Here is a 23,362-nt window from a genome sequence, read left to right on the forward strand (position 1 = left end):
TTTTTTGAGATTTCAAATGAATTTTAGAAAAAAATTTTCTATTTCTGAAAAGAAATAGCTATAGCTGTTGGGGGTCATACTGACATCTTAACAGTATTAATTCTTCCAGTCCATGGACATGGGTGCCTTTCCATTTACTTGTGTCTTCTTTAATCTCTTTCAGCAATGTTTTGTAGTTTTCATTGCACAAATCTTTTGCCTCCTTGGTTAAGTTTACTGCTAAGTATTTTATTCTTTTTGATGCTATTGTAAGTGAAATTGCTCTCTTAATTTCCTTTTTAGTTTGTTCATTGTTAGGATATAGAAATGCAACTGGTTTTTGTGTATTGATTTTGTATCCTACAACTTTGCTGAAATTATTATTAGTTTTTCTGTGGAATCTTTAGGGTTTTCTTACATATAAGATCATGTTATCTGTGAACAGAGATAATTTTACCTCTCCCTTTCCACTTTGGAAACCCTTTATTTCTTTTTCTTTTCTAATTTCTCTGGGTTGGACATCTAATACTGTGTTGAATAGAAGTGGTGAAAGCAGGCATCTTTGTTTTGTTCTTGATCATAGAAGAAAAGCTTCCAGTCTTTTACCACTGGGTATGATGTTAGCTGTGTGTTTTTAATATATGGCCTTTATTATATTGAGGTAGTTTCCTTCAATTCCTAGGTTTTTTTTTTTTAGTGGTTTGCCTTTGTTTCTTTGACAATACATCACATGTTAATCTTATTGTCTTTCCTGTGTATGTGATGGATATTTTTTCTAAGTTTTTCTCTTTGTTTTTGTCTTTCAACAGTTTAATTATTATGTGTTGACGTAGAGATTTCTTTTTGGTCTACCATACTTCAGTTGGTTGAACTTCTAGGATATGTAGATTAATGTTTTCCTCAAGCTTCGGAAGATTTTAGTCATTTTTTCTTCAAATGTGTCACCTGCTTTCTCTCTTTCCTTTCCTTCTGAGACTCCATTTGAACGTGTGTTGCTGCTATGGATCATGTCCTACAGGTTTCTGAAACTTTGTTTTTCTTCATTCTTTTTTGGCATTATTCAAATTGGATAACTTTGATCTATTCTCAAGTTCACTGATTATACTGCCAGCTCAAACTTGATTTTGAGCCCATCTAGTGAAGTTTTCGTTTCAGTTATTACATTTTTCAGATCCCACTGGTTCTTCTGCTTCTTTTTAAAAAAAATAATTTCTGTGTCTTCATTATTGTTTTCTACTTGAGGAGTCATTGTCATCATACTTGAATTCTTTAAACAGGGTCTCTTTTAGTTCTTTGCATACATTTATAATAGCTGTTTCGAAGACTTTGTCTTCTAAGTCTAACGTTTGGATTCTCCAAAAGACAGTTTCTGTTGACTGTTTTGTTTCTTACGTACGAGTCACATTTTTGGGGGTTTCGTTGCCTGTCTTGTATTTTTTTGTTGATAGCTAGCCATTTTAGGTCATATATTATAGCAACTCTGGATTGTTTTATCTCTTCCCCACCACTGGGGCTGTTGTTTTTTGTTTTTTGTTTTTTTCAGTTTGTTTCTTTGGTGACTTGTCTGGAGGAATTCTGTGGATTCTGTTTCCCCCACAGCATGTGGCTGCTGATGTCTCTGCTCTGTTATTTTTTTATTCTTGTATTTTATTTTTAAACGTGGTACTAGGGATGGCCTCTGGGTCAGCACTCCTTGATGGTTAGCCAGTGACTGGTCAGAGGTTATGCTTAAATACCTTGGGCTAGTAAGGCTTCCCTCCTTTGCTGAATGATCTATTTGTGTTTTGGGGTATATATTCAGGGTGCAGCTAGTTTACAGATCTATTCCAGATTTTGATTCCTGTGTTTTCAAAGTCAAATATTAAGCTCATGATGAGTAGCTCATTAGGGCCTTCTCCAATATCTCCTGAGATCTGTGCAGCCTTTCACAGCCTACCAGACTATCAGAGAAAAGTAGAATCTTCCTGAGGAGAACTTGGGCTGTCTCATTCCCAGACCTGCCTGTTAAACTTCTGGCTGGTCTGGTTGCTTTTCCCAACCAGTATTGAGACCTCAGACTATCTTTGATATTTGCCTCTCTGATTGTATGGCACTGAGATTATTGTTGTTTTTGATAATGCCTCTGGGCATGAAATTTCCTGCATTCTGATCCACATAAAGGCATCCCTTTGCACCACTTTGATAGACCTTCTATACCATGAGGCTGAGGGGAGGAGAAATATGGGCGCAGCCTCAGGCTAAACACCACAGACTCATACTCTTCTTACTAGGGTTCAGTAGATTTTACTGAGTAAATATTTTTCAGTTTCTTGTATGTTATATTAGTTTTCTATTGCTGCTATAACAGATTAGCACAAATTTAGTGGCTTAGAATTACAAATATATATTATCTTATAGTTCTGTGGGTCAGAAACATAAAATGGGCCTCATTAAAATCAGTGTCAACAGGGCTGCCTTCCTTCTGGAGGCTCTAGAGGAGAATCCATTTCTTTGCTTTTTCCAGCTTCTAGAGGCTGTCTGCATTCTGTGGCATGTGGTCCCCTTCCATCTTCAAAACCAGGAATGGCCAATCCAGTCTTTCTTACACTGCCTCCCTCTTCCACATTTAGGGAACCATTGTGATTACACTGGGCCCACTCAGATAACTCAGGATCATCTCTTTATCTTATGGTCAGCTGACTAACAAGCTTAATTTCATCTGCAGCCTTAATTCCCCTTTGCCATGTAACAACATATTCAGAAGTTCCAGGGATTAGGGCATAGACATGTTTGGGAGGCCATTATTCTGCCTACCATATATGATTTTGATAAATTTTCAATTTTCAAATGGTCACTTTTGTCCACTTTGCACAGTTTTATCATTGTTTGTGGGGGAGGGTTTTCAGAGCTTCTCCATCAATCTGGAATGACTACATGATAAATTCTTACAGTGGAACACTGTAAATTATTGAGAATGAATGAACTAAAAAAAAAAGTAACAACATGGCTGAATCTTATTAACACAATGTTGAATAAAAGAAGTTAGACACAAAAAAATACTTTATACATGATTCAGATAGAAAAATACGGTCTAGATATTAGGAGTCAGAATGGTGGCTTTCCTTGGTTGGAAAGTGTTTGGAAGAGGTCATGAGGGGGCTTCTAGGTGCTGATAATCTTCTGATTTATTTTTTTACTTTTTGCTTTGAAGTAATTTCAGACTTACAGCAATCTTGCAAAAATTGTTTGAGGAATTCCTGTATCCCTATCACTCCAATTCATTGTTATCACTTTGTCACTTATTTTTCAAAAACCATTCTCCCTTTCCAGATAAGGGGTACAGACACATGCAGCAGATACAGCATCCCTGGGGCAGTGACTGCCTGGGGCTCAGAATAAAAGAATGCAAAGGGTTGCATTCTCACAGTTGGTTCTGGAGGAGCTTTTCCTCAAACAGGCAGCTGATGGCCACAGGAGCAATATTAATCTAGGTCATCCTCCTACCTGAAGGCTTCTGGGGATTCCAGCTGCCCTTAGTTCCCCCTCCACTTCTCTGTAATCCTCTCTCTGTTACCAGATCACCAGGCATCAGGGAAAACAAATCACAAGAAAATGAGAGGTAGGAGGCACTATGGAAAGAACCCTGGGCTTGGGGATGTACTTTCATTGGTTTTCTTCACTCCTCCTTACATACCATTCCTCACCCTTTTCTGCTTCCCTCTTCTGATGTCATCTCCTCTCATAGTTCCAGCCACCACCTCTTGTCTGGGGACTGTGATTTGGAGTTTCCCTGTGCCAGGCATGTCACCTCTCCAGCTTAGACTTTCCCCATCTGTGAAATAAGCAGTGGCCATTCATGCACTTTTAACTCCAAAGGGCTGTTGTGAGAATCATTTGGGCGAAGAATGAGCAAGTCTTTGATCCTCCAACAAGCTGGTAGTGGCGAGCATTACTAATCCCCATTTCACAGCATGGGAGCCTAAGCCTCAGGAGCATGAGGCAGTGGAACCATGCCAGACTCCCACTCTTAGGGTATAGCCACACTAGTCACACCCTAAGGATTTAAGGTACCTCTTGTTTTTAAGGAACACTGAAAAACCAAATTGGGAACCCACAAAACATATCAAATGGCAGAAGAGATAATTGAAATGTTTGAATTGTTTGCTTTTCTAACTAACAAGCTAATGGATGTTCTAAGGGATTTCTTTCCAGAAGAAAAAGGAATTGTGGTTTTATAATGGGACTTGCTCCCTAAATCCAGGCCAGAGCAAGCTCCTCATTCAGGATAGGGTGCTAGAGGATGAATCATCTCCTTGCCTGGTCACTGGAAGTCCTTGGAGGACTTCCATTATTTGCAAAGGCTAGCTGGCTCTTCATCAAGCCTGTTTCCTCTTCTTCTTGGACACTCAGCTAGATAGTTTCTCAGCCTTCCTTCCAGTGAAGTGAGGCCATTTGTCTGAATTCTGCTCAGTGGAATGTGAGCAGAGCTGATGCCCTCCAACTTCCAAACCTGGACCATAAAAGCCTCCCATGCTTCATGCCTTGCCCTGTTTTCCCTTCCTTGGCGTCATGTAGATGAGCATGGTAATATGTTATCAGTGGTAGAGTCACAGATGGAAGGAGCCTGGATCCCTGAATATCACTTTGAGAAGAGTTACCCATTAATCAGGAACACCCATTTTGGACTTCATGTGGTGAGAAGTCAACTTTTATCTTGTCTGAGCCATTATATAATTTGGGGTTTATTTGTTATAGTATCTAGTGTTCCATTATCTAATACATGTTAGTTTACCTGATTCCAACAGTTTTTTTAAACCACAGAAGCATTTTATATCCTTCATGTGTTAACAATATCTCCATCCCGCATAAACCAGAAATATTTTCTTAAGTCTCTGTCAACACCTTCGAAATACAATGTGCTCCAGAGTTTCATCTTCTCCTCCCCTCACTGAAGTAGATCTTCTTCTCATGAATCTATCATGAGAAAGAATTCCAAAGGAATCTTTGGAATCAGAATGGGAGTGGAGAGACTAGGACAAGGGAAATTGGATAGAGCAAGTATATTCTTTTGAGTTTTACTATAAAAGTGCAGTATTTGGAGGCAGATGTGAGGTCAAGGTACTGTTTTCTCAGGATGGGGGAAATAATGGTATGTTGCATGCAGATGAGAATGATACAGTAGAGAGGGGGAAATTGATGATGCAGGAAAGAAATGGGGAATTGAGGAGTAATGTCCTTGAGTAGGAGAGGGGATTAGTCAGAGCAAGGAAGATGCATGTCCATGGGTAGCTGCAGTAGGTGCAGGTGGGTGTGCTCTTCTGATAACTTTTCTTTTCTCAGGGAAATAGGAATCAAGGTCATCAGTTGAGAGTGAAGGATCATGGAGGAGGGGTTGAAGCTTTGAGTGGAGAGAAGAAAGAATGAAATAGCCTAGGAGAGTGAGTGGAAAAGCGAAAAAGCCAGGAAAATGTAGCAGGACTTTTGGGCACTGCGGAAGGACTACAAGACACCAGTGATCTTGAAGTTTCAGTTAGCATGACTGGATACTTCTTTCCAGCCGTGTTCAGCTGCACTGGTGCAGGCGCTGTGACTGGAGAATTGGGTTTCCCCGTAGTCCTGGTTTTGTCAGGAGGTTGTAAGAGTGAGAGTTGGAGTTATTTGGACAAAAAAGTTGAAGGTATAGGTAAATGATGCTTGTAATGAAAGACCAAGGAAGTGGGGTTGAGTAAGGAAAGAAGCAAGGACCTGAGGGGGAGCAAGGGACAGGGAAAAAGGACAGGATCAGTTTGGTTGCAGTGGAAGCACTGTTGGAATTGGGTACTCAATATAATGAGTTGGGCTGATAGATGATGGTAGTTGGAGAGTGGGGTGTGTGAAGTTGAGATTATGCAAGTGCAGTTACTGGTAATAATGTGGTCAAGGGTGTGACCTTGGGAGTGAGGGGTTGAAGTTGGTGGAGGATAAGCTTATTGAAGCAGAGAAGTTCATGGAACTGAGAGGCTGGTTATAGAAATCACCGTGACTGTGACAGGATCATGCTAGAGGGAATGACTGTGAGCTGGGAGCTAAAATTGTCCATGAAGGAGGGAGAGTGCCTGGGGGTATACATGGGTGAAACAAGGGGTGGGTAATGGATGGGAAGTCTGCTGACATGCATGTCAAAGAATCGCAGGGTTTTAGGGAGAAGAGAGAAGAATGGCTGATTTGGAAGTAGGATGAGGAGCAAGGAGGATGCCTATTCCATCCCAGCCCCTGGTTTGACAGCTCTCAGGGTGAGAACAGCCACTGCTAAGAAGGCTGCAGGGGAATCATGTCCTCAGGGGGGAACCCAGCTTAGAGCAGAAAGGTGAGCAAAAAGATGAAGGGAACAGGAAGACACCGGCAAGGGTGTCTATTCATTACAGAACTCTCGGTAATGGTGAGCATCTGGAAACAACCTAAATGTCCACTGCCAGGGGAATGGATAAATAAACAATATATTAGTTCAAAATAGAATGTGCTATACACAACAGTGAAAGTGAATGTGCTAGATCTACATGGATCAACATGAAAAAAAAGCTTACAAACATAAACTTGAGTTAAATAAGCAAGTTGTAATGGGTTACATTCAGTATGATGCTACTTATGTAAAACATTAAGACCCACAAAAATAATACAATATTATATTTATAAGGCTATAAAAGGGTATTGAGACCCTTGGGAAGGACCCCCAGCAGCTTCAGAGTGGTGGTTTTGTGGTTACCCATGAAGACAGAGGGAGAGTGAATAGGTGGGTGTAGGAGTAAGGTCGCTTTGGTTGTATCTAAAATGTTTTACTTGTTAATGGAAAAAAAAGATAGGAACCAAAACACAGCAAAATATCAACTGCTGTTAAGTCTAGGATGTGGGTTCCCAGATTTTAAAAAATTTTCTGTATGGTTGAAAGATTTCATTTCATAAATTAAAAAAAAAAAAGAACCTGAGGGGATTATGGTGAGGTACAGTTATCAAGGCAATATAGTACTGACACAAAGACAGACATAAAGATCAATGGAATAGAACTGAGAATCCAGAAGTGAAAGCATTCACTTAGGGATGGTTGATTCTTGACACGGGTGCCAAGACCATTCAATGGAGAAAGAAGAGTCTTTTCAGCACATAGTGCTGGGGCTGAATAGCCACATGCAAAAGAGTGAAGTTGGACCTCTACCTCACATCATAGGCAGAAATTAACCCCAAATGAATCAAAGACTGAAATGTAAGAGCTAAAACTATAAAACTCTTAGAAGAAAACCTTAAGGATATGTCGTCATGCCCTTGGATTAGGCAATAGTTTCCTAGATACGACACCTAAAGCACAAGTAACCAAAGAAACGATAGATTGGACGTCATCAAATGAAAACTTTTGTGCTCCAAAGGACACTATCAATAAAGTGAAAAGACAAGCCAAAGAATAGGAGAAAATGAGATCTAATGTCAGGATATATAAAGAACTGTTACAACTCAGCAAGAGGGCAAGCAATCCAATTTTAAAATGTGCAAAGGTAAATAGACATTTTTCCAAAGAAGAGATACAAATGACAATATGCACATGATAAGATGCTCAACATCATTAGTCATGAGGAAAATGTGAATCAAAACCACAATGACATATACCTCTTCACACCCACTGGGATGGCTCTAACCAAAAGGGCAGACAACAGCAAGAGTTGACAAGAAGATGAAAAAACTGGAAGCCTCATAACATAGCTGGTGGGAATGTAAAATGGTAGATCCTCCTTGGAATCACTCTGGCAGGTCCTCAAAAAGTTAAACATAGAATTACCGTATGACCCTGCAATTCTGTTCCTACTTGTATACCCATAAGAGTTAAAAACATATGTTCACACAAAAATCTCTACACCAATGTTTATAGCAGCATTATTCATAACAGCCAAAAAGTAGAAACAACTCAAATGGCCATCAGTGGATGAATGGATAAACAGAATATGGTATGTCCATAAGGAAATATTATTCAGCTGTGACAAAGACTGAAGTACTGATACATGCCACAACATGGATGAAATTGGAAAACTTAGGCTAAATGAAAGACAGACACAAAATGTCACGTACTGAATGATTCCACTTATATGAAATGTCCACAAAAGGCAAACTCATAGAGACAGAAAGTATTCTACTGGTTGCCAGGGGTTGAGGAGAAGGGAAAATGGAGAGTGACTGCTAATGGGGCCTGTGTTTCCTTTTGGGGTGATGAAAATGTTTTGAAATTAGATGGTGGAGATGGTTACACACCTTGTGAATATATTAAAAAGCCCTGAATTATATATACCCTTTAAAAAGGTGAATTGCATAGTATGTGAGTTATATCTCAATTAAAAAAGAAAAATAAAAAACCCAGGATCAAATCCAGACTCCCCAGAGTGGCCCCAGAAGATGGCTTCCATTCTCTGAGCCTTGGCTCCTCATCTGAGGGGACTTAGGGTAACTCAGGCTGCACCCTCCTGAGAGGGACTCTCAGTCTGTCTAACTGAGTCCATCTAATGGGGCTTGTTACTCTCAGTGGAATAAGTGCCTCTATTCCTAAACTGACCATGGCCACAGCAGTGAGGGGTGCACCCAGGCTCTGGCATCGGACAGAGTGCAGTTTGGGGCCCCACCACTGGCTATGGAATCTAAGTGTGAATTTAAGTCTCAGTTTCCTTATCTGAGAAATGGGGATAATGATGGTGGCCTCTTCTAAGTGTTACTGTGGGGAGGTGATAAAATAGTGAGTGTAATATACAAGATGCAGTGCAGCTGGCACCCTGGCACTCAGTAAGTACCAGTTGGCTGCCTTCTTCTCCTCCTTGTCCTCCTCCTCTTCTGTATTATTATTACTGTAGTGGTTGTCATCGTGGCCAGTTAGCCCTAAAGTCTTTTACTCCTTCCTCCCCACCTCTCTCTCTCTCCCTTTCAGAATTTCCCACTTGCCTCAAAGTCTACTTGTGGCATAAAAGGTGGTCTGGACACAGCTGCCTCCTGGTCAGGCTCTTGACCAACCAGCCTGCTGCCCCAGGACCTTAGATAAATGTGCTTATCCTTCCTTCCAGTTTGTGGGACAAACTGGTGTGTTGACCTCTCAGCCAAGTAGAGGGATGGTGGGATGCCTCCTAGAAAGCTTTGGGGCTCCCAGCTGCTCAGAAATCAGGAGCCTGGAGTAGTCTTCACAGCTCCATGTGGAGCTCCCCCTCCCCCCACCTTTGCTGAAAAGAGGAAGCTCCAAGTTAGCTGTTCAGGGTAGGGCCTTTCTCTTTGCGTCTCAGTAGAAGCAAAAGCCCAGACCCTCTACTTCTAGGAATTTATCTACCAGATGCATTCCCCTATGTTAGTATGTTCAAGGAAGGTTATTTTGGCATTTTAATGTAGATACAAAAGACTGGGAAAACCCATAACGTCCATCAATAAAGGGACCAGCTATATATGTTTTGGTAGATCCGTACAGTGGAAAACCAGAGCCACTGGAAAGAACGAGGCACATCTGGATTACTGATGGGGCTTTTCCAAGATGCATTCTAGGTTAAAAAGGCCAGATACAAAACAGTAAAAATTTTTGTATTTACTAAAAGCTGCCTTCCTTCCCACCCTCCTTCCCTTCCTTCTTCCTTCCTTTCTCCCATCTCTTTCAAAGGAATACCTTTATATATGTGCTGGCGCATGGACAGACCTTCTGAAGAACAAACAAGAAACATTAAGCCTTGTTGGCCTCTAAGGAAGGGAAAGGAAGTGTGGTGGGGAGGTCAGAGTTGTTGAGAGAATTACTTTTCAATCTGCTTTTTTTTTTTGCTGCATTAATTTACATGCGAAGGGGTATTTGGTGGAAAGTAAGTCTCCCTCCTCTAAGCAGCTGTTCCCATCCTCTGCCCTGTTTCCCTCCTTAGGGGCAATGAATGTGACTAATTGTATATCTTTCCAGATATAAGCCATGCATTTGCGTAAATGAATATTTATAGGCAATGATGTGTATTTTTAGAGAGATGATATATACATAACATGAGCTTGGCCATTTACATCATGTATTGAGTACGCTCAAACGTTGCACTCCCATCACCACGTTCCATCTCCAGAACTTTTTCACCTTCCCAAAGTGACGCTCTTTCCCATCAAACAGTTAACTCCCATTCCCTCCTTCCCCAGCCCCTGGCAACCACCATTCTACTTTTGTCCCTGTGAATTTGACTACCTCTAGGTAACTCATAGATACCTCTAGGAGTCATATAATATTTGTCTTTTTGTGTCTGGCTTATTTCATTTAGCATAATATCCTCAGGGTTCATCCATGTTGTGGCATGTGTCAGAATTTCCTTCCTTTTTAAGATGAATAATACTCCATTACACACATGCACACCACATTTTATTTATCCACTCATCCACTGATGGACATTCGGGTTGTTGCCACCTTTATGTATTATTTTATAAACAAAAATTAATTTACACAAAAGAAGAAGGAAGTTTGGGGAAAAGAGAATTTGACCTGGGAAGTCCCCATGCATTGCCAGCATTGTCGGAGGAGAAGGATGGGGCAGCATCAACCTCCTGAGAAGAGAAGGGAAAACATCCCCTCCATCAGCCACTGCTGGTGGTTCCCCACCTTCAGTCCTGAGAAAAACTCCCCTTTCCTTCCTTTGAAAGCTGGTCCCCTGAGCCCTGCCTGGGAACTCAGGGATCCTTGAACACAGTACCTGCCTCTTCTCCTGCACCAGGGAGACCAAGGGCCCTGGGGGAGCAAAGGCTGACCGACCACAGGTGTGGCTCACCCTCTTCCCAAGCCCCAGGGAAAGGGGTGAAGGGTAGCAGAGGCTGAGCCAGCAGGAAGGGCTTGGGGCCCTGCCGAGTCCCTGGGGATGCAGGTGCTCTCCAGGGGGGAGCCCCTGAGCCCACCCCCTGGGGGGCCTCCATGAGGGCCCCATGTAAGAAAACCCCAAGTTCAGGTGAAGAGCCATCAGACCAGTTCTCTGTCTCTCACTCACAGTCCTCTGGTGACAGCCCATTTTCCACAAGATGACTTCCACATTTTAAAAATATTTCTTCTTTTCCTGTTTTTGTTATGAAACATTTTATTTTTTAATTTTTTTAACATTTTTTATTGATTTATAATCATTTTACAATGTTGTGTCAAATTCCAGTGTTCAGCACAATTTTTCAGTCATTCATGGACATATACACACTCATTGTCACTTTTTTTCTCTGTGATTTATCATAACATTTTGTGTATATTTCCCTGTGCTATACAGTATAATCTTGTTTATCTATTCTACAATTTTGAAATCCCAGTCTATCCCTTCCCACCCTCCACCCCCCTGGCAACCACAAGTCTGTATTCTCTGTCTATGAGTCTATTTCTGTCCTGTATTTACGCTTTGTTTTTGTTTGTTTGTTTTTGTTTTTGTTTTTTAGATTCCACATATGAGCGATCTCATATGGTATTTTTCTTTCTCTTTCTGGCTTACTTGACTTAGAATGACATTCTCCAGGAGCATCCATGTTGCTGCAAATGGCATTATGTTGTCGGTTTTTATGACTGAGTAGTATTCCATTGTATGAATATACCACATCTTCTTTATCCAGTAACCTGTTAATGGACATTTAGGCTGTTTCCATGTTTTGGCTATTGTAAATAGTGCTGCTATGAACATTGGGGTGCAGGTGTCATCCTGAAGTAGGGTTCCTTCTGGATACAAGCCCAGGAGTGGGATTCCTGGGTCATATGGTAAGTCTATTCCTAGTCTTTTGAGGAATCTCCACACTGTTTTCCATAGTGGCTGCACCATACTGCATTCCCACCAGCAGTGTAGGAGGGTTCCCCTTTCTCCACAGCCTCTCCAGCATTTGTCATTTGTGGATTTTTGAATGACGGCCATTCTGACTGGTGTGAGGTGATACCTCATTGTAGTTTTGATTTGCATTTCTCTGATAATTAGTGATATTGAGCATTTTTTCATGTGCCTTTTGATCATTTGTATGTCTTCCTTGGAGAATTGCTTGTTTAGGTCTTCTGCCCATTTTTGGATTGGGTTGTTAATTTTTTTCTTATTGAGTTGTATGAGCTGCTTATATATTCTGGAGATCAAGCCTTTGTCGGTTTCATTTGCAAAAATTTTCTCCCATTCAGTAGGTTGTCTTCTTGTTTTACTTCTGGTTTCCTTTGCTGTGCAGAAGCTTGTAAGTTTCATTAGGTCCCATTTGTTTATTCTTGCTTTTATTTCTTCTAGGAGAAAATTTTTGAAATGTATGTCAGATAATGTTTTGCCCATGTTTTCCTCTAGGAGGTTTATTGTATCTTGTCTTATGTTTAAGTCTTTGATCCATTTTGAGTTGATTTTTGTATATGGTGTAAGGGAGTGTTCTAGCTTCACTGATTTACATGCTGCTGTCCAGTTTTCCCAACACCATTTGCTGAAGAGACTGTCTTTATTCCATGTTATGAAACATTTTAAATGTTCAGGAAAGAAAACAGCATATCCACCACCTCGCTGCAACATTGTTAACATCCTGCCATGTTTGCTTTGTCTCTCCCTTTCTCTCTCTGGGATGTAATATGCACCTACACACACACATTCACATACATGTACATCAGTGCACACTATACAGAGGTGCATACATACACGCACATGTATACAGCACACATGCACTCACATACACATGTACACACACGCACATACATATACATATGTGCAATACATACAAGTATATACACAATGCATACATGCATATGCATACACATTATATCTGTGTCTATATACACACACATCTATATATAGACACACACACACACATATGTATTTTTTCCCCCTGAACCTGAACGCTTTGAAAGTAGGATCATCATGAACTTCACCCCTAAATACTTCAGGTGCATCTCTTAAAACAAGGACATTCTCCTACATACCTTTGAAGAATATTATACCTAAAGAAATAAACAATAAAGCCCTAATATCATTTAATACTTAAATTCCCCAAAAGGTCTCCTATAGCTGTTTTTTAAAACTAGGATTCAGTCAAAGTCTACATATTGCCCATAATTTGCTGTTATGTCTCTTAAATCTCTTTTAAATGTCCCTAATCTACATCTTTAAAAAAAACAAGCAACATTGACTATTTGTTGATCCTGGGATAGTTGCCTTGTGGGAGGTCTGGAAGGCCCCACCTTCTGCGGTTGTCTGTTTTCTCATGGGGTCGTTCATCTTCCTCTCTAGCCCCTGTATTTCTTGTAAACTGGAAGTCAGGACTAGAGACATGATTAGTTTCTGGGTAGCACCCTTTATTTTTCTCCCCAAAGGCTTAATTTTTTTAGAGCAGTTTTAGGTTCACAGCAAAGTCAAGAGGAAGGTACAGAGATTGCCCATATGCTCCCTGCCCCTCCACTTGGCCTCCCTGTGGTTAACACCCCCACCCGAGTGCATTTGTGACAATTGATGAACCTGTTTTGACACATCATAATCACCCAAAGTCCATTGTTTACATTATGGTTTTCTCTCTCACCGTATTGTGTAGTGTGTGGGTTTGGATGAAAATATAATGACATGTGCCCATCATCATGTTACCATACAGAGTATTTTCACTGCCCTAAAAATCCTCTCTGCTTTGCCTGTTCATCTCCTTCCCAGCAACTCCTGGCAACCACTGATCTTTTTTACTGTCTCCATGGTTTTGCCTTTTCCAGAACATCATCTAGTTGGAGTCATACAGTATGTAGCCTTTTCAGCTTGGTTTCTTTCACTTAGTAAAATGCATTTACAAGTCCTACGTGTCTTTTCATGGCTTGATAGCATTTTCTTTTTAGCAATGAATGATAATTCCATTGTCTGAATGTACCACAGTTTATTCATTCACCTACCAAAGGACATCTTGGTTGCTTCTAAGTTTTGGCAATTATGAATAAAGCTGCTATAATGTAGGCTTTTGTGAGAATATAAGTTTTCAACTCCTTTGGGTAAATACCACGGAGTGTGATTACTGGATCATATGGTAAAAACATGCTTAGTTTTGTAAGAAGCCTCCAAACTGTCTTCCAAAGTGGCTGTACCATTTTGCATTCCACCAGTAATGAATGGGAATTTCTGTTGCTTCACATCCTCACCAGCATCTAGTGTCAGTGTTTCAGATTTTGGCCATCCTCTTAGTTATGTAGTGGTATCTCCTTGTTGTTTTAATTTGCATTTCCCTGATGACATATGATGTGCTTTAAAATTTTTTTTAATTGGTAAAATATACATAACATAAAATTTACCATTTTAACCATTTTTAAGTGTACAGTTTAGTGGCATTAAATATATTCACATTGTTGTGCAGCCATTATCACCATCCATCCCCGGAACCTTTCCATCCTCCCAAACTGAAACTCTGTATTCGTTAAACAGTAACTCCCCATTCTCTCCTCTCTCCAGCCCCTGGCAGCCACCATTCTACTTTCTGTCTCTATGAATTTGACTCCTCTAGGAACCTCACAGAAGTAAAACCACGTAGTATTTGTCCTTCTGGCTTTGGGTAATGCCTTTTGATAAGAGCTCTTCCAAAATGATGCTGTGCACTTTTGATGCACACCTATCAGGAAGCTCAGAGGAATTGCCGCTGAACAGGCCCTGCCTGGCCCTGCCTGCTCTCCCAACTGGCTTCCCCTGCTCGCCCACCCGCTCTGCCCCGGTTGCTCAGCCCTCTTACCCTCTGCACTTGCCCTTTCCTCCTGGCAGATTCCTTAGTATTTTCCAAATTTCACGTTGCATGTCACCCTTCATAGAGGCCTTTCCTGACTACTCAAACCTGCTTCCCTATAGTCACTGTCTGTTTTTCTCTGTTTCGTTTTCCATGGCACTCACTGCATCCTGAAAGTACCTTGTTTGGGTTTTTTGGTTTTTTTTTTTTTTTTTTTTGCCTTTTTACTGTCTGTCTCCAAGGTAAACTCCACAAGAGCAGGGACCTGTTCACTGCTGTGTCCCCAGATCCTGGCGGTGTACTTGGCACATGGCAGGTGCTTGTATAATTCTCCTCCTGCTGCTGTAACAAATGACTTGGTGGCTTAAAACCACACCAATTTATTATCTTACAGTTCAGGAGGTCAGAAGTCCTAAATCAGTCCCAATGGACTAAAATCGAGGTGTGGGCAGGGCTGTGTTCTTTCTGGACGTTGTGGGGGAGAATCAATTTCCTTGCCTTTTCCACCTTCTTGAGGCTGCCTGCATTCCTAGGCTTATAGTCTCGTGTCACTTGGACTCTGCTTCTGTCATCCTATCTCCTGTCTGAGTCTGACCCACTCACTGCCCCCCCCACTTATAATGACCCTTTGATTGCATTAGGTCCATCCAGATAATTCAGGAAGTCTCCCTGTTTTAAGATCCTTAACTTAAACACGTCTGCAGTCATTTTTTACCACGTAAGGTCACATATTCACAAGTTTTGGGAATTAGGATGTGACATCTTTATTTGGGGAGGGTCATTATTCTGTTTACCAAGGGCTCAATAAATAGTTGTTGAATGAATGAATAAGTGAGTGGATGGCTTCCTTTACAAATGGAGTGCTTAGTCTTGAACTCCAGGATGGCTTGGCCACTTACTGGCAAGTCCCCACTTTCTCTGACCCTGGATTTCCTCCTCTGTTAGATGTGTGCTGAGCACCCACCAGATACCCCCCTCTTGGTAGACACTGGGAATACCAAGACAAATAGATGGGAGACCCCTGACTTCCACGAGCTTGGAGTTTGGCTTCTGGGAGGAGTCTGAGAAAGATAACTTGACTTAGTCTACTCAGGTCCACATTCTAGGTCACGGAGAATTTTGAAGTCCTGAGGGAGTGTGCTTACCTACAGGGTGATATTTCCAATGGCTCTTGATGCATGAGTAGGAGTTTACGTGGTAGGGAAGTGGAAAGGGCACTCATAGCCAGGGACAGGCCGTGGACCTCTTTGAGGAACTACGAGGGGTGCGGTGTGCGTCCTCAGGGGAGGGAGACCAGTGCAGGGGCGGTGAGGGTGGTCATGTTTGGAAAGGAGGCCTTGGAGGCCATAATCAGGAGCCTGGATTCAAGGGGTCACAGCAGGGTTTTTGAAGCAGGGGAGAGGAGTGTGCAGCTTTGAATCCGGGCCACTCACTCCAGCCACCGCAGGATGGACAGGGGAATGAGGGCCAGTGTCTGAGCCTGCGTGGAAGTGTCCTGGATCAGGCAGGGACAGTGGGGATAGAAATCAGGGGACAGACCCGAGAGAGATTTAGGAAGTAGAATGGGAGGACATGGTGGTAGACTGAGAAAGGGTGGGTGAGGAAGAGGGGAGACAGCTGGGAAGGAAGAATAGGCAAGATGGAATTGTGTGGGAGCTGTTTGCAGCTGTTGAGTGGACCACGCGCTAGCTCAAGTTGAGACTTTGTGAGAAGCCCTGGGAGACGCTGGTGCTGGGGCAGAGAAACTAACCCGGTGGATCTGTAGGCATCTCTCTCTGGACCCAGATCAGTGATGAAGGTCACCAAGGGTACAAGATGGGCCTCAGTTCCAGGTGAGGGTTTGGGGCTGTTTAGCTCCTGTCCACATTCTCACTTGATTTACAAACAACCACTGGGGTAAATAGGTGGGACCGTGAAACCATCTGCCTCATTTCTAGCTGGGCAAACTGAGTCCCAGAGACATCCAGTGACATGGCCAAGGCCACATAGCCAGCAGACCCTGGGGAGCACAGGTCACCCAGAGACTCAGCTCAAGGGGGATTTTGCAAGTCTCTTGGGACCCAGAGGGGCAGTTAGGGTGGGGGTCCCCTCTGAGTGATTCCTGGCCACAGAGAATTTCCTTCTCTTTGGAGGAAGTGGGAGTTCTTCTTTCATAATGTGAATGTCAGAGATTCTAGCCTCACCAGTGACTAAGAGTGTCTGAGACTTGTGGGTGTAGCAGGCACTTAAATACCAGACCTTCCTGTCCTTTGATGATTGTAGACACCTGGGCTACACACAGAACAGGACCATGGCCAGCCTGCAGACCCCACTCCTGGCTGCCCTCATCCTCCTTGCTATGATCCTTCAAGCAACAGAGGCAGGTGAGGTTGGGATGAGGGAGGGCTCTCTGCAGAGGTGAAGGTCAGACACTGGAATATCTTCCTTATGTGGTGGGTAGAGCACTGAACGGAGAGCAGAAGACCCCAAACTACTGCTGGCTCTTGGGCTAGTCCCATTGCTTCTCTGGGCTTCAGTTTATGCATCTGTTAAATGGGTCATCTTGAAGGCTTGGAGTCTAAGATCTGTCTCAGCTGGGTTATGGGTTGCGGTGGGCTTGGCCCAGAACTCAAGCATAGGGCTCTTGGGGTGTGGAGAAGGAGCCACTGAAGGGGGCCAGCTGGGGTAGGCAGGAGCAGGGGTGAGGGAGACCCCCTTGGAAAGCTGTTCCTGCCCTGTCATCACCACATTTTTCCTCCAGAACCTGCCCTCAACACTGGGTTCCTGACTTCTCTTTTCCATTCCAGCGTACACCCTTCTGCCCTGTATTGGGTAATGGAATAAGCACTGGGCTGAGAGTCAGGCAGTTCGGAACAATAATTGCTCAGTTATTTGGGTTCCTGAGTGCTTTCTCTGCATCAAAGGCTCCGTAGAGTACTATTATTGTCCCCTGGGTCCAAGGAGGGAATTGAGTCTCAGAGATGCTAGGTGACTCAAGGCAGGATGAGACTCGTACCTGCACCTGCGTGACTGCTCTGCCTGAGTCCTTGTCCTGACTCTCCATGATCATGCTGTATGACTCTGGGCAAGTCCTCCCCGCTCTCTGGACCTCAGCCTCACCATTTGTACCTTGAAGGGGGTTAGGGTAGATGTGAGCTGAAGTGGATTACCTAGGGATCTGTTCAAACTGTGTATCTGATTCAACAGGACTGGGACTGGGCCCCGGGCTTTTCTGACAAGGTGGTGCTGGTGGTGCTGGCGCACGGGCCTCACCTTGAATGGCAAGGTTCTAAGGCTCCTTCATTTTCAGAGCCTGTGGGTCCCATTTAGAGGCGTAGGGCATTGCTGATGCACGGTTGTTCTGAATTCCTCTCCCTTAAGCTGACCAAGGCAGAAAGTAGACTTTGGGCCCTTAGTGGCTTCTCAGAAGCCCCAAGAGTGGGGAATTTGATGGCTCAGAATCCTCTGGACACACACCTTCCACATGAGAACAGAAAAGCTGGGTCAGACCTTAGGCCGAGGGAGACCGGCCTGTGACTCCTCTGCACACCGCTCTTCCCCAGGCCCCTATGCTGCCAACGTGGAGGATAGCATCTGCTGCCGGGACTACATCCGTCACCCCCTGCCCCCGCGTGTGGTGAAATATTACTACTGGACTTCGGACTCCTGCCGGAGGCCTGGCGTGGTGTGAGTAGGGAGCTGGGGAGGCAAGGCCTTGGAGAGCCTAATGGGTATGGCCCAGGAGGGCTCGGGTGCCTATGGGTGTGGTGGACCCAGGGATGGAGGAATGCAGCTAGGCGTCCAGAGGCCAGCTAGGAGCACTTGGCTGGAATAGACGGCTCAGCCTAGCCATGGGTGTACCAAGAAAAAAATCATGTGATCATTCAACAGATATTATCAGGTGCCTACTATGTGCCAGGTTCTGAGGATGCAGAGGGTGCCACTCCATGTGGGCATGGAGAGATCGGTAGTACTGAGGGACAGAGTGTGGGGTTCAGGTATGGGCAGTAGGAAGCATCTTGGATCCTCCCCAGTGCCCTGGGAGTTAGTTATCTGAGGCAGCCCATTCTTACCAGGAGAATATTCAGGGCTGATACTGAGAGCTTTCTCCAGGCCAGCCACTCTTATGAATATGACTTTTTAATTCTCATGACAGTCCTCCAAGAAGATGTGATTATTTCCATTTTACAGATGGAACAGGCTAGGGGTAGCTCATATTTCTCAGGGTTGCCCAGGCTGGAACCAGGATTCCCGGGTCCTTGTTCAGGGCTTTTCCCTAAGATCCTTTTTTCCTTTGCTGCTTTCTCTCAGCTTCTTTGCTTCCTTTTCCCTGGCCTGGAGCCTGTGCCTGCACCCGTCCCTGGCTGGACACCTGAGGCCTGCCTTTCTGGGGCAGCCCCTCCGGCTGCTGCTCCGGCTCCGCAGAGCCCGCTGCCTGCCGCATTGCACGCTGCGGGTGTTTGGGCTTCGGGACTCATGACCCACTTTGGGGCTCCATGATCTTCTCATCTTCCTCCTCCTCACTCATCTTCCATCCCTCAGAGTAGTCTGTGGGTGAATAAGAAGGCTGAAGTGGGAAGCCCTTCCAGGGTTCTGGTTACTTCAGTGCTAAGCCTCAGTTTCCCCGTCAGTATAATGGAAGTGATCACTTTCATTTATTTTTGTTTATCATACTTGTGTAGTGCTCGCTAAGTGCTAGGCACGGTTACAATCACTTTATAAATATTAATCCATTTAATCTTTCAAACAACCCTATGTGGTAGGTTCTGTTACCATCCCCTTCTTACAGGTGAGGAAATGGGCACAGAGAGGTTATGGGGCCCCTTAAGCATCACAGGGCACAATGATAGTAAGTGGAAGATGTAATGCTCAGTGCCTGGCGTAAAACAGATGCCCGATAACAGACAGTACACCTGTGATTATTAGAGTTTTGAGCTGGATGTGGTTTGAGGAATGGGAAGATCAAGGCCCAGAGAGGGGCTGAGCCTTGTTTAGTGTCACACAGCAGCCAGGGCAGTCTGTCTTTGTGGCTAAGATCTACATTGCTTTGCTGTCTTCTTTGTTCTTTCTGTTCATTTGTTGTCCAGGGGAGGTGCATATTGGGGAGTGGGGGATAAGGGGAGCCAGGAAGTCCCAGTCCCCACAGACAAGCTCTTGAGAGGCAGGAAAGGAATCCAGGGCTGGATGATGTCTGACCACCGGCCAGCTTTAGCTGAAGCAGAGCGCCCCAGGGGCCTGGCCTGATGTTTGCAGCAGGCAGCACAAAAGTGGAAGCCTTAGCCCACAACTGCCATGTGCTCTTGGGCCAGTGCTCACCTCTTCCCTCCTCAACACAAGCTCATCGGGTCTCCCAGAGGGGCCAGAATGGAGATGCCCTCTGAAGGCACTTTCTCCAGAGAGCCCAGTTCACAACGAGCACGATGAGTCAGCAGCTCTGGCGCTTGGGCAAGTTGCTTTACCTCGTTGGGTCTCAACGTTCCTCAGCTATGAAATGGGTAGAATAATAGGGGCTCATAGGGTTATTGTGAGGATTTATTGAGAAAATCAACGTTAAAAGTTCAGGCCGGAGGAAGGTATAGCTCAAGTGGGAGAATGCTTAGCATGCATGAGGTCCTGGATTCAATCCCCAGTGCCTTCCCTAAAAATAAATAAACCTAATTACCTCCCCCTCAAAACAAACAAACAAACAGACAGATTTTTTAAACAAGAGTAATCAGAATTTGTAAGTAAATATTTATTAAAAAATAAAGTTCAGGCCAGCTCCTGGCATAATGATGTAGCACCTACTGTCTACTATGCACTGCTTTGAGTACTCCAGTTTATATTAACTCATCTAATCTTCATCGGATTCCTATGAGGTTGGACCACAGTTATCATGCCCATTTTACAGATTAGAAACTGAGGCTCAGAGAAGTTAAGGCACTGGCTAACAAGTGGTAGAGCTAGAATTTTAACCCAGATAGGCTGGCTCCAAAGTTTATGCTCTTGGCCACTACCTACTACTCTCTCCCGAGGCAATGTCAGCAATGATTACGAGACCTTTGGGTATTCTGTTCTTTAGCCTGACCTGGCACTCAGGGCTGGGGCTGAGGGTCTGGGAGGTCCTTGCAGCTCATCTTCCCTTCTCCTTCTTAAGAAATGTATTTGCATATAGCAGGTGGCTCATAAATCTTGAACCACTCTATATAGTGGGCATCTCTGCATACAGCAGGTGACTCATAAATGCTAAGCTTCTGTGGCAGGATGTGGCATTCTTGTTGCACGCTAATACTGCCTTATTGTCTCCCTGGTGTCTCCACCTTCCAGTTTGCTAACCGTGAGGGACCGAGAGATCTGTGCTGACCCCAGACTCCCCTGGGTGAAGAAGATTCTCCACAGGCTGGACAAATGAGGCAGGCCCTGCCCTGATGACCGTGGCCTTGGCTCCTTCAGGAAGACTCATGGAGCCCTACCTCCCTGCTGTTACAGCTGCTCCTCGACACAAGCCTGTGCCAATGACTCTCAGCGATCCCTGATCTCCATCCCTGTAGCTGTCACCCGCAGTCAAGCCTCCAACTGTCACTCACATCTCCCCTCTTACCCTTCCATCCCATTTTCTGCCCCACCTTAGCCAGAGGATCCACAGTCTTGGGCAGTCACTCCTCTGCTCAAAATCCTTCCATGGCTCCCCACTGCCCAGGCTAAGGTTGGAGCTCTTGAGCCTGGCACCCCTGCCCTCCAGATCTGGGTCTTATCCCTATCTCCAGCCCTGTCTCACTTCCCTTCATGCATGTTGGACCTGACTCCCTGTTCTCCAAACCCACGTCATACATTTCTACTTCTGGCTCTTTTTCTGGGCTGCTCCTGACACCCAGAATTTCTCCCCATCACCTGAACATGTCCGACTCCACCAGCCCTCCAGGCATCACTTAGCCTAAGCAGCTGGTAATTGAGTTTCAATTTTTAGACTTCCCCTGGACCTCTGCTCCCTCTTAACAGCCCTGTTCATAGTATGCCCAGAATCCTTGGGACTTGGGTCCCCACTGGCTGGACCAAGATCCACCCCTGGGTTACTTTTGTCTCCCAGCCTCTAGCATAGAGCACAGGGCCTGGCTCAGAATCAGGGCTCAGCATGAGGCTGCAGACTGAATCAATAGAAGTAATATGACTCTCCCATTCCCCAAAGGCCCTTACACATCAGTACAGAGACTCAGGTCATCTAGAGAGGGGCTGGCTGGGTCCATTGTGAAAACTCATATTTGCCCAGATTCACCTTTCTTTCCCATTTTACCTGTGTGTTGGGTCTCTTTAACCTTCTTGCTTCCCTTGAGTTTTTACTGCTCCTTCAACCTCCAACATCCAGGTCTGACCTCTTTAGAGTCCCCCGCTTTTCCTTCCTCTTTTCCCAAAGAGCTGATAACCAAATTTATGCTATGGTGTGAATGACTGCCTTTGGCTTGGTGTTACAAACTCTAGTTATATTTGTATATGAGAAGAGGGAAAATGCTTAAAAGGCCAAATGGATGAATGAAAGAATTTTAGGAAATGTGTGGGAGGAGGACAAGGCAGAACTCCTGGCCCTCCCAGTGAGTGGTGTATTGTTAAGTGAAAGATCCTTGGATGGAGGTTTTTCTCAGGTGGCTGGGATCAGGCTAAGGAGTGGGATTTGGGACTTAATCTGCCTCTCCTTGGGGACAACAGATTCCCTAGGTACCTGTGCTTTTTCCTTTTCGAGGGAGCCTGGTGCAGCTCAGCACTCAGCAGGATGATTGTTGCTGTGTGACCCTGAGGAGACCATCTAACCTCTCTGAGCCTCATCTGAGAATGAGAATACCCACCTTACGGATTCACTGAGGGACTCAGATCCAAGTCATGGGGAATGACTTTGCTGGCCATAAAATTCAGTGTCTTCCAGGGTTTGTGTTCCCCCTGGAACCCAAGATCATTTGCCCACCACAGGTACTGGCAAGTGTTAACCTGTCCACTGCCCATGTACAGGGCTCTCAAGTGTTCTGGGATCTCTCTGCTCCTGTCCTGCCCTTGCTGCTCAGGCCTTCTGGAAAATAAATCCTCTACAACAGTGTCTGCTTTGCTCCTTGGCATTTGCCATCCTTGTGAGGTAGGGCAGGGGACCCATGGCCCATCTGTCCCAGTGGGGAAGCCCTTGACTGTGACATGTGAGCTGGCTTGCCCAAGGCTACCCTGTGAGTGGGTGGGGTGTCCCGGCTAGACATGAGGACCTGGGAAGCAGCTGTGCAGGTGCCAGCAGGGAACCCCAGACATTTGTCCACCCTAGTACCACTTGTCAGGAGGAGCTGATGAAATCATTCATTTGGTCCTCAAGTCTAGAGCTTTGAGTAGCATATTCATTCATTCATTCATTTATTCAATAACTCAGCCTCAACCTTCCACCTTCAAAGATGGACACAGAGGTATGGAGACTATATTAGTCAGGAAATGCTACTTCCTACAACAGACAACTCCAAAATCTCAATGGCTTGTCAACTCCATAGAAGTTTCTTTTCTTCCCACGTGAAGTCTGATTGCACATTCCTGGTCTGTGGGCGACCTTCCATGTGGTCATTCAGAGACCCAGGCTCCTTCCTTCTCAATGCCCCTACCCTCCTCCAGGACCAGGACTCCTCTCCATCATCCAGCAGATGGGAAAGAGAATGGAGGCTCATGGAGGGATTTTTGAGCCAGGCCAGGAAATGGGGGGCTCCTCACTTCTGCCCACATGCCACTGGCAGAACTTAGTCACATGACCACCCTGACTGCTAGG

The 23,362-nt window shown here is 44.5% G+C and overlaps 1 protein-coding gene across 3 annotated transcripts in view; it reads left to right on the plus strand.

Moving 5' to 3' along the window:
* The window catches only part of CCL22 (C-C motif chemokine ligand 22), a 68,785-nt gene extending 46,123 nt beyond the window's left edge, over window positions 1-22,662 (plus strand). For 2 of the 3 annotated variants that reach the window (XM_032486391.1, XM_006179764.3), the window contains 3 exons: window positions 16,885-16,985; window positions 18,165-18,288; window positions 20,908-22,662. In XM_032486391.1, coding sequence (XP_032342282.1) covers window positions 16,913-16,985; window positions 18,165-18,288; window positions 20,908-20,992 — 282 coding nt within the window. In that variant the 5' untranslated portion in view covers window positions 16,885-16,912 and the 3' untranslated portion in view covers window positions 20,993-22,662. The remainder of the gene's footprint in view (window positions 1-16,884; window positions 16,986-18,164; window positions 18,289-20,907) is intronic. The other variant, XM_032486392.1, reaches the window with a different exon arrangement.
* The last annotated feature ends 700 nt before the right edge of the window (window positions 22,663-23,362 follow it).

This window comes from Camelus ferus, chromosome 9 (assembly GCF_009834535.1).
Source record: "Camelus ferus isolate YT-003-E chromosome 9, BCGSAC_Cfer_1.0, whole genome shotgun sequence".
In the NCBI taxonomy this organism is placed as follows: Eukaryota; Metazoa; Chordata; class Mammalia; order Artiodactyla; family Camelidae; genus Camelus; species Camelus ferus.